Source organism: Sceloporus occidentalis, unplaced genomic scaffold (genome assembly GCF_023333645.1).
Source record: "Sceloporus occidentalis isolate IW3139 unplaced genomic scaffold, rSceOcc1.0.p SCAF_8, whole genome shotgun sequence".
Lineage (NCBI taxonomy): Eukaryota > Metazoa > Chordata > Lepidosauria > Squamata > Phrynosomatidae > Sceloporus > Sceloporus occidentalis.
In genome coordinates this window covers 35,391,638-35,406,161 of record NW_028316988.1, presented here as the reverse complement: position 1 = coordinate 35,406,161, position 14,524 = coordinate 35,391,638, and the positions used below count along the sequence as shown (strand labels likewise).

At 43.6% G+C, this 14,524-nt stretch overlaps 1 protein-coding gene across 1 annotated transcript; it reads right to left on the bottom strand.

Annotated features, from left to right (window-relative positions):
- Positions 1–1,802: 1,802 nt before the first annotated feature.
- Positions 1,803–9,236, bottom strand: LOC149308676 (phe13-bombesin receptor-like). The gene is made up of 3 exons (XM_089536281.1): positions 8,587–9,236; positions 5,474–5,825; positions 1,803–4,088 (listed from the first exon to the last, which is right to left on the bottom strand). The coding sequence occupies exons 1-3, from the start codon at positions 9,039–9,041 to the stop codon at positions 3,690–3,692; spliced, it is 1,206 nt and encodes a 401-aa protein (XP_089392407.1). The 5' UTR covers positions 9,042–9,236; the 3' UTR covers positions 1,803–3,689.
- Positions 9,237–14,524: the final 5,288 nt, after the last annotated feature.

The window sequence follows — 14,524 nt, the reverse complement described above, 5'->3', positions numbered from 1 at the left end:
TTTCCGTGGCCGAGCCAGGCTTCAAACCCTGAGTCCTAGTCCGACTCCCAAACCATTCTGGCTGTCTTCACAGCCTTTCTCTATCCCAGAGGTTCCCAAATTTTGGTCCTCCAAACCATGGGGGACATCAGATCCCATAATTCCTGACCGTTGCAAATGCTGTCAGTCTGAGGCTTCTGGGAGTTGAAGCCCAAAACATCTGGAGGACCAAAATCTGGAAACCACCAATCTATTCTATTTTCACTATTTCTTGGGTGAAACATCATGGCCAAGACCAAGTCTTGCAAGCTAAACCGGCCCCTCTTTGGTGGGAAAGGCACGCGGCAGCTTGAGTTTAGATATGAAAATCCCAAGAGTAAATATATCTTGCCGTCACACACAGACACAATGGAACGATAATAAAAAATCAAAAGAGGAGGGAAAACCCAGAGAGAAAGGAGGGTTTGAAAAGTCTGGTCAGCAAGCTGTCAGATGAAATTGCTGGAGATGTAATTATAGATGTCCAGTGACCTTTGCTTGGTATGTTTTCACTACAGCACTGCCTGGTTGGAGATATCTCTGGGCTTCCAAGAATTTCCATTTGGAAGAACGATGCTGACGCTGGGCCAGCAGTTGTTTCACTACTAAGGAGATTATCAGACGCAAAGGGAAAAAACGGGGAAGAAAAAAACGTAATCCCGGCTAAATCGTGCGGAAGATTTTCAGATGGCGTCATGCTCATCCAGGATTTATCCTGGGAAGCAGTTTGACCGGGATCAATTCAATGGGATTCTTGAATTTGTCATCTTGTGAGATATTTGGCTTTTTCTGTCTGGCAGCTCTGGTGCCGCAACAAACTACAAACCCCAGGGTTCCATACACTGAGCCATAGCAGTTAAAGCCGTGTCAAGCTACATTCATTCTGTACTGCAGGTTAAACCCGATATGACCATGATAGGATCGCCATAGGTTTGTCATAAATCGAAAATGGTTGAAGGCACACAACAGCAAGCCTCCCATACAGTCATAGCACACCAGGGCCAATTCAGCAATAATCACGGTAGCGAAAACAGAAATAATCCAGTTTGACATCACTTGGCTCAATGCAATGAAATTCTGGGATCTGAGTTTGTTGTGGCACCAAAGCTGTCTCATAGAAAAAGCTAAATGTCTCACAAAACGACAGTTCCCAGAACCCCATAACACTGAGCCATAGCAGTTAAAGTGGTGTCAGACTGGATTATTTCTGCAGCCACAAATAGAGAGTATATTTATGACTGTGCTTGTAATGCTGATTAAAAGACGAAGAACTCTGACTTAATGAACTCATCATGTAATGAGTTCATTATGTAATGCGCAAAATGGCTGAAGAATCACAAAATGGTGCATAAATGTTCCAAGTAGCTTCAACACACTAAGCATCAAAGCCTGATGCTTGGGAGAGAAATGAAACAAAACATTACTGACATCAACAGTGGTGTGCCAGTGAGAACCACATTTTGCCATATTTATTTCTACATTTAGAAACCACTTCTGGAACTTGGCTTTGAGTCTTGTGAAGAACAGCAGAAGGAGCAAAGTCTGCAGAGCATAGAAAAGAGAAGATCGAGGAATGAAAGGACAACCATCTTCAAATATCCTTGTTATCTGCTGGGGTTTGATTCCAGGACCCTCCATGGATTCAAAATCGGTGGATGCTCAAGACCCATTATATACAATGGCATAGTAAAATGGTGTCCCTTATATAAAATGGCAAAATCCAGGCTTGCCTTTTGGAATATATATATATATATATATATATATATGAATATTTTCAAGCCGTGGATAGTGAAATCCATGCATGCAGAGTCCATGGATGGAGAGCTGACTGTATTTGAAGGACCATCATACAGAAGATGGAGTAAGCTTGTTTTCAACTATTCCATAGTATAAGATGCTGACTGTTGGACTCAACTTGCAAGAAAAGAGATTTCAGTTAAACATGGACAAGAACGTCCTGATGGTGGGAGATGCTTGACAGTGGAATGGACTACTTTGGAAAGCAGTAGACTCTTCTTTACTGAAGGTTTTGAAATAGGAGGCCTTCTGCCAGGGAAGCTTTAGCTGTATATTCCTACATTGGGAGGGCTTTGAACTAGACCACCTTTAGCATCCCTTTCTGCTCTATGGGTTTATGATAGGACTTGTCTCCATGCAGCGATGATTCCCCTTTTAAATCTTTCAGAGATAGTGGCTGGCTAGCACCATCCATAACATCTTGGGCAGGTGTCCCCTTTTGCCTTTGATAAGCTGACTTGAACTCCTAGCTTGAAACCTTGGCATCTTAAGCAGGGAGAGGAAGAGAGTTCGGCTTGTTCAGACGCCTTGTCTGTAGCAAAAGCAGTGGTTGTTTAATCCAGTCCATGGCTTCCACAAGCCAACAGTCAGTCCAGAAAAGCAGTCCAAAGGGTAATCCAAAAGAATAGTCCAAGTAGAATTCAAGGCAACAGCATGGCTTTCTCCCAAGGAAGAAGGATGATTGTCAGCCATGCTGGACCAAGGGAAGTGCAGGGATATTTATAGCCTGTTCAGCTCTCCAAGGTGCTCCCTATTAGCAGCCTGCCAACATCTCTCCCTTTCCTGTCATACGTTTGCAGGGTCAGGCACTAATAAATCCAGCTCTTCATCTGAGGGTTGTGATTGTAATGAACTTTGCTTTTGTGGCTGCTGGGACCTTGGCCCCTGTGTTGGCTGCAGCCTGCAGGTTCATCTCTTGGAGCTTCTGGCATTTCTATTGGGCTCTCTTCATCAGAGTCTTCGGACTCAGAGGACATGCCCAAATCCTAGAGGCAGGGCATGACAATAAGCCTCATTTGTTGGCCCTTTTCAGAAATCCAGCCTATAGCTCAGTCTTATGGATTCTTGCTCCAAAGTTATTCCCACCATGTTCAGTGGGATGCAATGTGTACAAGGAGTTTTGATTGCATTTCAAGTCCATTTGGAGTGTAGCAGGAAACCGCCCAGTCCCTTTGCAGCTTGCAATTCTAATATTCACTCCATGTTTTCCTCATACAAAGACCTCCCTTGTCTCTGTAATGGCCAAGGGAACATTTAAAATACTTCTGCTGTGTTTTCGAATTTAGGAACCTCATATGTACAAAACAGACAGATGCTGTGGAGGTAACTTGCAGCAAAAACAAAGTCGCCATGTGCATAGGATGGGAATTCTCTGCAATTAAACTGACAGATTCATACAGCTGCTGAGATCTGTATTAGGAAAAGACAGTTTTAGCACCAGTTTTTGTCTAGATCCCAACATCTTTTATCACTGGTAGATGTTTTGTGTTGAGTAGGACTTGGGCAGGGCAGCAGTTTAATAAATGGACTTCATACAGTATGCCCTTAGTATCCATTAGGGTTTTATTCCAGGACCCCCCATGGATACCAAAATTTGTGATGCTCAAATCTCATTAAATACAAGGGCATTGTAAAATGGCCATGGAGACTTTGTGAGTAAAAAAACCCCATGGATATGGAGGGCAGAACAGAAGAGATGCAGTGGAGGTAACTTACAACAAAAACAAGCTTGCTGTGAATTCTGTGCAGTGAAACTCATACAGCAGCTGAGATCTACATTAGGAGAAGACTGCATCTCAGCTCCAGTTTTTGTCTAGATCCCAGCATCCTTTAACTCCGAGGGAGCTTGGCGATTGTCCTCCGAACAGGTGGGATTAAACACTCTCCTCTTCTTTTGTGATGCTGTAGTCCGTGAGCAAAGTGACACTGATTTCTGAACCCGTGACGGACATGGCCCTGCTGGCACTGTAATTCTGGGTGATGCTCGGACGGCGTGTGGCCGGGGCCTTGCGTTTGCAGCAGAAGACTTCCTTCTTAAAATGTTGGCGGAAGCTTTTGCTCAGCCAGTAGAGCGCAAAGGGGTTGACGCAAGAATTGCTGAAGGCCAAAGCCCTGGAGAAGATAGTGGCCACGAGGTGCAAAGCAGAAGTGTCGATGGAAGCATGGTAAGTGAATGAGCGATACAGATAGAGGAGGTGGTTGGGAAGCCAACAGAAGGCAAACAACCCAACTAAGACCAGCACGGTTTTGGCAACTCTCTTGCGAGACTCAATCTGGAAAACAGAATCATCATCATCATCAAAAACTACAACAATGATATCATTGTCTTTGAATTCCAGCAACAACAATGTAATTGCAGAGTGTGAGCTAATGGTCTACAAATCTCTGGATTCTTTAGAATATAGCCATGGCAGTTAAAGTGCGATCAAAATGCTATAATTGTGCAGTTTAAACCAGACCTCAAGTCAGTGTGGTTTAATGGTTTGAGTGTTGGACTAGGGCTCCAGGTGGACACAGTATTCCAGGTGGGGTCTGACCAAGCAGAATAGAGTAGTACTATTACTTCCCTCAGTGGGTTTTCTCTACTTGGGACAAGCATTTAGATTTAGGTATTCACTGGTTTGGCTACAGCAGATTAGCCCTCTTAGGAAAACATCTATTCATCTAGTTCTTATCAGCACAGAAACACAGCTGGTGGAGTCTTCCCTTGATAAGTTGGGCGTTCACTCACGCTGCTAAGAAAGCAAGGTCTTGCTTGGTGCAAGAGGAAGATGTAAACACTGTTTTCCCATTGCAAAAACTGATCAGGGCTTGGAAAAGTGCCTTTTATTTAATGTTTTTTGGACTACACCTTCCAGAGTCCCCCCATCAGCCTCACCATTGGACAGTGCTGCCTGATGAAGTGATAGGGACAACATTAATCTACTCAGACAATATTGGTAGGTGGTAGGTGTCTCCAAGTCACCCATCAATGTGTGGTGACTCCATGAATTTCGTAGGGTTTTCTTAGGCAAGGAATACTCAGATGTGGTTTTGCAAGTTCCTTCCTCTGAAATACAGCCTACAGCACCTGAGATTCCCTGGTGGTTTCCCTTCCAAGCACTCACCAGGCCTGTCCCTGCTTGGCTTTTGAAATTGTCTAACCATATCTCCCCATACAAACCTGCTAGAGCCCTAAGATCTTCAGGAGAAGGTTTTCTCTTGCTCTCACCACCATCACAGACTCACTTGGTGAGAATGTGAAAGGGGGCCTTTTTGCTTAATGTGTAAATACTTTTAACTTTTCTATGCTTTCAAAATGATTTTTAAACTGTTTTGTTGTTGTGTGCCTCCAAGTCATTTTTGACTTCCCCTAAGGCAACCCTTCCATAGGGTTTTCTTGGCAAGTTTCTTCAGAGGGGGGTTGCCATTGCCATCCTCTGAGGCTGAGAGAGTGTGACTTGCCCAAAGTCACCCAATGGGATTATATGGCTGAGCCAGGATTCAAACCCTGGTCTCCAGAGTCATAGTCCAAGGCTCAAACCACTACACCATGCAACGTGATGCTTTTTAATTGTTCTTACATTTCTATTTTGGGGTTTTAATCATTTTTTTGTGTGTGAGATGTCTGGGAGAAAGAAGGCAAAAAGGGTAATAAAGGAAGGAAAACCAACCTCACCTGCTTTCGAGCGTGGCCTTGGTCCTCAGCTGGCATGTTGGACGTACTCTTGTATAGCGTTTTGGCAATAAGGAAATAGTAAATTGAGATAATCGCCAGGGGTACAATGTAGAATATCAAGAAGCAAACCAGAGAATGGGCTTCTTGCAAGATCCTTTCGGACACTGGGTAAGGCGCACAGGTTTCGAAGGAGCCATTTTTCTCCGGAAGATGGAAGGCATACAGATCCGAGGACACAGCCTCTGGGACAGCCAGCAGCATGGAGACGATCCAAACGCAAGTTGCCTTGAAACAGGTCTTCAGGACTGCATCAGCCCTTTGCAGTTCCAAAGGTTTCACAATGGCTTTGTACCTGAGAATTGGAAGCCATGTCTGAGTATTAGATGATGAACAAAAAAGTGATAAACTCTCAGCTTGCAACTCAATTTTAACCTTTTAACAAGAGCTTGGAGATGTTAATTTTTGGACTACAATTCCCAGAATCCCCCAGCCACTGAACATGCTGGCTGGGGGGATCCTGGAAGCTGCAGTCCAAAGAACGCAAAGACCCAAAGGCATGCATTTTCACGTTTTTTTATTGTGCATCATGCAACTCCAGAAATTTTTGTTTTGGCCTCTATAAACTGTCAGTTTAAACTTGGCCTGCTGGAAATACATTAAGTTCCACATCTATCTGGCTTTGAGTGACAGATGATTTAGTTAATGGAGCTTAATCCTTTTTTGGTTTGACTCCATCAGCACAGGAAAATGCAAATGAAAAGGGGCAGCAAACCTTGCAGAAGGAGTGCAAGCACATGAAATGTAAGATTTTTTTTTAGGTGTGAAGGATTTTTAATGTCCTTGGCAACAATGCTAGAATTTTGGGTACAGAAGGAAGATTTAATGGTGGAGGCAGAATTCTAAATATGGGACAATGCCCTCTTTTTAACTTACCTTTAGCTACATCCCTACCTACGCTGACTATCAGTTATTTGCAAAGATCATTTTTAAAATATCTTCAGAAATGGCTAAAACAATGTAGTTGTCGATGTTCATATAAAGCGAGCTTTAGCTTTTGGGCACCAGGAATCTAGATGTACTTTAAAATGAAGCTGTTAGATGGTGGAAATTGTGAGGGGAAAGCAAATCTGTCAGTGCTTGCTTCCATTCCGATGCAAAAGGCAGTGTTAGTATCAAATGTCTGGAGCATGCAGCTGGAAAAGTCAACTATGTAATAAAGCCATCTGGATCATCAGTCTATATTGGCAGAATTCAGCATATAAGAACCTATAGTGGAGAGCCATCAAGGTGGTGTGGTCTGAGCATTGGACTAAGGCTCTGGAGGCCAGGGTTCAGATCTCTGCTCAGCCAAGAAGATCCACTGGATGATCTTGGGCAAATCGCCCATTCTCAGAGGAAGGCAAAAGCAAACACTCTCTGAACAAATCTTGCCAAGGAAACCCATTATAGATTGCCTTAGGATCCCCATGAGTCCAAAATGACTTGAAGAAGACTCAGTCCAGCTCAGCTCAGTTTAGTCCAGGTTGGGGTGGCATGTGGCTTGCCAGGCCATTTTTGCAGCCCTGGCTCCTATCCTTGGACCATGTACTGATGCAAAATAATAAACATGCTTTCCTGGAAGCCACCATTGGTTGCAATTCATCTGGCACAGAGCTCTTATTTTAAAAATTGCAATGTTTTCAAAACCAGAATAAGACTTTCTGGCCATTTTGGGGGGAGGTCTTGATAGTCTCGGTGGCCCCCAGCAGATCCCAGGGCAGAAGATTGGCCCCTGGATTCACCAAAGCTGCCCATCTGAATTTAGTCTCATATAGCATCTCATGCTCAAGAAACACTAGGAACTTTATCGCACCCGTTTTTGTCTCCGTTATGGGTATGGAAAGTGAACGCTTGTGTGTGCGCGCATGCACAACCTGTCCAAAATGGATTTTACCATACATCAAAGCGGGCACCATTTTGCTCGGTCGGAATATTTCCAATCAGAACATTTCATGCACCTCAGCACTGAAGTGGGACAGCTTGGTGCCAGGAGATGGAACGGGGCCTTTTGGAGGATGCTTTGGCGTGCGGTAAAATCCGTTTTGGACAGGTTGCGTGCTCACATGAGCGTCCACTTTCCGTACCCATAACGGAGACAAAAATGGGTGTGATAAAGTTCTAGGTCTTTTAAAAAATAATTGTAAGCTCACATGTTCTTTTAACTCATATCCCCGAGATATGGAATTTAACTAAAGGTCAACATGGTTGGATTCTGTGAACTCTTCCCACTTAAATGTGAACTGTTTACAGTGTCTTTGCAATGCTAGAAATTTGGGGAGGAAGGAAGGAAAGAAAATGTCTTTGTACACCAAGATTGGAAAGATAAAGATTATCCCTCTGTTGTTCTATGGTCAGAAGATTACACTTCTTTAGCTACCCATAAAAGTGTATTTTATAGGCACTAATATCAAGAAAATGTCTTTGTAGAAATATGGCCAACAGGAGAGTAGGGGCAAAATAAGGGCATTGTAATCCAATAAGAATTATGCCCCCCCCCTCCATAAAATTTTCTTTTGGTTCCCAAATTTCTAGCATAGTAAAATATCAGTTGAGCATTTAGAAAATCAATATGCAAAGGGATCTTGTTGTAGCACCTTTGAGACTAGCTGAAAGAAAGAGGCTGGTAGCATGAGCTTTCGTCTACAAAATCTCATTCTACCAGCTTCTTTCTTTCAGTTAGTCTCAGAGGTGCCACAACAAGATCCTTTTGCAGATTGATTTTCCAGACTAACACAGCTAAGTCTTTCAATTTAGAAATACGGTTTAGACAGCCAAGGCAAAGGCTGTGCTCACCTTTTCTTGAGTGACCTTTGCATAGCCTATGTTAATGTATGTACCTTAAGGTAGTAGACTCAAGCCTACAAAAGCTCAGGCTACAGTTTGTCTCAAAGGTGCTACAAAATCTCTTGGCATAAAGATTTTGCATACTAATATGGCTATGTCTTTGAATTCTACATGCAACTTATGTATGCCTACCTGCCTGCCTGCCTTTTTGCTTTGTAATTATACTTTTTAAAATCCATGTAATAAAGAAAGAAGAAACTCTTGCTTACTGAAAATGTTCTCAAACTCACCTGTCCGCGCTGAGCACTGTCAGAGTGAAGACCGAAACCCCGACCGACGTCCGCTGGATAAAGGAGAGTAGCTTGCAACCAATCCTCCCAAAAAGCCAGGTCTCCACCATGTAACATGCTGCGTCCACCGGCACACAGGTCAACAGGAGGATCACATCTCCAAACGCCAGACTGGTGATGAAAATGTTGGGCACTGTCTGCATTGATTTGATCTTGAAGAAGACTTTGATCAGGATCAGGTTCCCGAGGAGACCCACCGAAATGATGGCAGCATAAGTCATGTAAATAGTGCAAAGTATCCCCAACCCAAGGGGAACGTCTTCAGTCCATTTTTCCTCAATGGTGTGGTTGCCCATTCCAGGGGCCAGGGCTTCTGTAGCATTTGCAAATTCGTACAAAATTGCATTCATCACGACCGAAGGGGCCCTCGGCGTTTTGTCATTGGAGGCTGACATTATTTTGCTCCAAAATGTTGCACCATCTAAATGACCATCTAAGTTAAACTTACCATCTAAGGTGCAAAGGGAGAAGGGGAGGAGAAGATATTCGGTTCCACAGGACACTTAGCTCATTTCTTCTCACGGTGGAGCCTCAAAGCATAAGAAGGATGGATGTAGAGAGAGATTCACTGCTTAACTGAGTGGGAGGTGAAGAACTTTTTTAAAGGGATTTTAATATGCCTTGCAGCTACTGCGGGGGAAAACAGAGAAGGAGGAGGGAAGGAGGGCGGTTTGCTTCCCACCCCAGCTGTTACCCTGTCAACAGTATACTTTATTATTATTATTACTATTATTATTTTCCTTGATGGTTCTTTGCATATTTTTCCCGAGTGAAACGACTGCCTCGTATAAAAAGGGGGAAGCGTATCTGTCAAATATTTGGAACCGAAGGGAGAGATTTTTTCAGTCTCACAGTAGCATCTTAAGGGAATGGGAAAAGAGGGGGGGCAATTACGTTTCAGAATGCTTTCCTTCACTTATGTGCAGAGTTGGAAAACATGGTACCTATGAGGTCTCAAGCAGCAAAACTGTAAGGTAGCTCGCAATTCTTCTCACAGTGGGGCCAGTGAATCTACTCTTGGTTTTACAGATGCTTCTCCTACAGGTTGAATGGGAGCTGTCCATGTGCTGAACCTCTGTCAGGAATAGAATTCGGCACCTGAACAGTTCCATTTCCAGAGGATTGGCTTTAAAAACCAGAGTGGATTCACTGCTCCAATGCAAAGGAGTACATAGTACAAGTTGGGGTTTCAGATTACTTTACTCAAGATTCCCAGCCTTGGTGCCAAGAATAATCGGATTTGAGCACTCCAGCCTTTTTTATTTGCAGGGACGATGGCACCGTATGTGAGCCACCTGCCCTGGCTTCCCTGTTCCCTCTGAGCTTAGCTGCAATCCTCAGAGTAGCTTGCAGAGCTGGAGGCAAAATTTGTTTCTAAGCAACAGTATTTTGTCGAAAGCCATCTCTTGTCATGCAAAATATGTTGGGTGGCTTGGTCTTTGAAAGAGCTACAAGACCCATTCGTTTTGCTCAAGATTTCACTCTTTCCAGGTGCTCAAAGTTAATGCAAGTCAGCCTGGATCTGTTTCCACACTGATCCAGTTAATACATATTCTGCCGCACTCGAGGTGTAGCTACAAGAGGGGCAAAATGAGCCCATTGCTTGCCCCAAATAACAGTTCTACCACCCCAAATGAATTTTTTCCTATAAGTTGGCATTGACCTGAAGGCACAGATCAACAAAGCAATGATAATAAACTGCACAACCCAGCGGGAGGATCGGAGCCCTCTTGCTCCTCTTGGTAAAGATCTCAAAATGTTAATGCCACGAGCAAGCCTTGCATAACAACGACAGGAATGAGTTCTTTGAGATGGAAACTGGGTGTTTTTTTCCTTCAGAGGTCGAGATCAAGGATCACCTAGTTCCTTTTGTTTTCCACCTGAGGAAGATTGATCATGGGAAGATACAACACCTTCCCACTCATTCATCCGCACTACAAGTTGGCAGGCCTTCTCTGCTTTAGCTGTCAGGAGGATTCATGCTCAGCTACTCATCCCAAGTTGAATGACAGCCAAAGATGGTGCGCAGAGGTGTTTGGGGAGAGGTGTAATTGCTACCAAGTTCTTGTAAAGATTTTCTCAGGGGGACAGACATAGAATTTAAATCCCATCTTCTTGATGAGATGCACTGAGACTGAGCAATCCTTTCATAAAATATGGCTGCTGGATTAGAACAGGGTTGTTATAAAATCGACAGACCAATGGATCATAACATTACGTTGGAACAGAGGGAGGAAGACTACATTAAACCAGGATAGGAAGAACATTGCCACTTCAATTCAGCACTTGATGAAGAATAGGGATAAGTTCCTGTGCCACAGTGTGACTTTAGGCAAGGTGGTGGACAGGGACTGTACACTGTGCACCGTGTTTTAAAGAAGGAATTGGAACAATAAAATTGTTATTGTGATCCCCCTTGGGTACCTTTGGAGAGAAAGGTGGGATAGAAATTAGGCAGATAAATAAAAAATAAAAATAAACAGAGTGGCTTCTCTTCGGGTTGTTTTAAGAACAAATTGTAACATGGAGTGTGCTCCATGCAGTGTATTTTAAGATGAAATTGCAACAGAGACTGTGTTCTGTACACCTGGTTTTAAGAAGGAATTGTGAGAGGAAATACGTTCTGTGGACCATGTTTTAAGAAGGATCTGTAACAGGGAGTTGCATTGTGCATCTTGTTTAAAGAAAGAATTGCAACAAGAGTGTGTTCCATACAATTTATTTTAAGATGGAGGTGGAACACAGGGGGTATATTCCATGCACCTTGTTTTAAGACTGGATTGCAATGAGGAGTGCGTTCCATATATTTTATTTTAGGATAGAATTGGAACAGGGAGTGTATTCCATGTACCTTTGTTTAAAAGAGGAATTGCAACAGGGTGTGCACTGTGCAACTTGTTTTAAAATGGAATTGCCCCCTCTATATGTGTGTGTGTTTGTGTGTGTCAGTAGTGCCATGGCAAATCTGGTGGTTGTGGCAGCTACAGAAGAAGGGGCACATGAAACCCATGGGCTGTATATGCTCCTTTTTTTTGCTGGAGGATAAGCACACTGGATTTCCTGAGCAAAGTGCCATAGGGTCACGGCTTTAGCTTTGGAAAATTCTGTGCACTGGTGCCACTTAGTTTCACCGCCCCACACCCCACAGTCACACACATCCCAGGAGAACATGCAAGCATCACCACCGCCCACGCGTCCATAATGGTTCTGATGTCTTTGACATAAAACCACCTTCCTAATAGAGCCATTAAGTATTCAGGTGCTTTGCTGAAATTTGGTAAGGAACAGTTTCCCTTCTGGTTTGCAGTTAAAGTAGTAAACAAGTAATTAAGAATAGCTTGGAACACTTCCAGATACACACAATCTGTATCACATAAACATATTTTCAGATGCCGCTATGATCCCCATCTAATACCCAGAATAGATGCCCTCCCATCTCATGGCTTTCCAATGCCTTTGCTTCAGCATTTGAAACTGCTGCCATCATTTGAGGTGATCGGCAAACGATTCACAAATTCAACAGACATAATTATTCCTGCATTTTGCCTTTCAGTTCTCCCATCCTCTAACTCTCATCTCCCCCTCTTGACCACCATCCCTGTCCCATCTCCAATGCATTTTGCTGGAAGATAACCACACTGGATCTCTAGAGCAATCTGTGACAAGACATCAGCATCAAGAGAGAACAAATGAAAAGGCACCGGATGGAGCGATACTACTCATGCTTTATCGTAAAATTATATCCTTTCAGTTTGGCTGACAACTGGAAAAATGCCGCGTTTGAAATACAAATGAGATGCTCTTCAGTTGCAGAACAGAGGGCAAGACTGCTGTTAGACAGAAGATGGAAAATGGGGCTGTCTGAATACTCATTTCTCAAATAATTGGTGTAGTGAATTTTGCAAAAAACAAGGGAGCCTAGAAGCTTTAGGTTTTGTTTTCATTCGTTGTTTCCAGTTGCTTTTAAAGGAACAGCTATGATATTGTAGCTATCGCCCATCTCATGCTGCAGTCCCTGAACTCTGTCTTAAAAGCCAGTCAGTGTCCCAAGTGATGGAGTTCAATGGTACTGGAAAGCTGGGCACTACAGGATGACATGACAATGTAATGAAAATGCAAAGTAACAATGCAATGAAAAGTTGCAACAGGCTCCACACCATTGCTTGATGTTGGGATGGGACTGGCCACACCATCCTGTACCACCCTATTTGCCAGTGCCACAAAATTTAATCACTCAGGATGATTGACTGGCTTTTAAGGTGGTTTAAGGGGCACTTATAACTCTGGCAATGGTGAGTAGATGAGTAGGAAAAAATTGTTGTTCTTGTTGTTGAATATATTTAAGTTAGTTCCAACTTATGGTGACCCTAGCCTAGGGTAAACCTATCATGTGTGATTTGACCAAAATCACCCAATGGGTTTCCATGGCTGAGCGGGAATTGAACGCTGGTGTCTCAGAGTCATACATCTGTACGTCACCCGGTGACACCAACCCTAGGGATGCCACTGGTTCTGGATAGCTTTGTTTAAGGCATTGGTTCCCAAACTTTGGTCCGCCAAATATTTTGGACCAGAAGCCCTTGCCAGCTTGATCCATAGTCAGGAGTTCTGGGAGAAGAAGCCCAAAACATCTGGAGAAGCAAAGTTTGGGAACCACTGATTTAAGAGATAAAGTTCAGCACTTTGGATAGCTTCAGTGTTTCCCAAACTTTGGTCCTCCGGGTGTTTTGGACTTCAGCTCCCAGGAACCCTAGCCAGTTGGACCAACAATCAGGAATTCTGGGAGCTGAAGTCCAAAACATCTGGAGGATGTTTGGGAAACATCTGGATTAAAAGCTTAAACAGGATTCAGTGACCCTCTTGACATGGGAGCCGCCAGACAGCTAACTCCGCATGCCACTGTACACACCGCCTGAACACTGGGCACCCTACCAGCTCAATCCAAAGCATCACTTGAAGAGTTAAATGACTTTCATTGCCTAATTTCAGGAAAAGGCAGGGATACTGCTGAAATATTATTCCTCCCCCTCTTCCCCTCCCATCCGTAATTGCTGCGTAGGAGTCACTCCTGTGAATAAAAAAGATCCTTTTGTATTATGCTCCCTCCTATGTGGGGAAGCGCTGAAGCATCACTCCATCACCTTCCTCTGAACATCCCTTGTCATTGTTAAGGCAGCTCAAGGTGCCAAAGAGCAGTTACCCAGAGTCTTCAGAAGTTGGCAATGAATTAATGGAACAAGCTAGCAAGGAGGACTTTGGGAGGAGAAGCTGGGATTCAGTGTCACATGGATGATGCAGATTTAGGAGCCATCGTGCCCTTGGCCTGAGATAAACATTCCTCAGGGAGAGGATCTCTTCTGCTTCAGCTTGCAGTATCTTCTGATACTCATGGAGAGAAAGGCAATGCGCGGCTTTAGGCCATGATGGTTATGTAGAGCTTCCAGTATCAGTGGCAATATGGCTGTAAATAGCAGTTGAAGGGAGAAATGCTGGTCAGCTGCTGCTCTTGTGTCGTACTTGAAAATTTCCTAGTTGTATCTAGCAGTCTGCCATGAGAAAAGTGTGTTGGATGATCTAATTCTAGGCCAAGCAAGGAGACAGAATCAAATTTCGGAGACGTTCTTGGAAACTACATCCTAGTAGTTGGATGAACCAAAAGTAAAGGTGATGGGGCTGAAAACAGCAACAAACGTTGCATCTGCACTGCATAAATAGCCCAGTTTGAAACTGCTTTAACTGCTATGGCTCCATGCTATGGAATCCTGGGATTTGTAAATAGCTCACAAAACTACAGGCTTAAGAAAACCCTGTGAAGTTGGGGTCTCCATAAGTCAACAAGAGATTTGAAGGAGCACCTACACAAGACACCAGATCCTCT

Coding starts and splice junctions, on each gene's coding strand:
- LOC149308676 (XM_089536281.1), bottom strand. CDS start 9,041: ATGTCAGCCTCCAATGACAAAACGCCGAGGGCCCCTTCGGTCGTGATG. Junction 5,826..8,586: donor ACAGTGCTCAGCGCGGACAG/GTGAGTTTGAGA, acceptor TCCAATTCTCAG/GTACAAAGCCATTGTGAAAC. Junction 4,089..5,473: donor AAGGCCACGCTCGAAAGCAG/GTGAGGTTGGTT, acceptor TCTGTTTTCCAG/ATTGAGTCTCGCAAGAGAGT.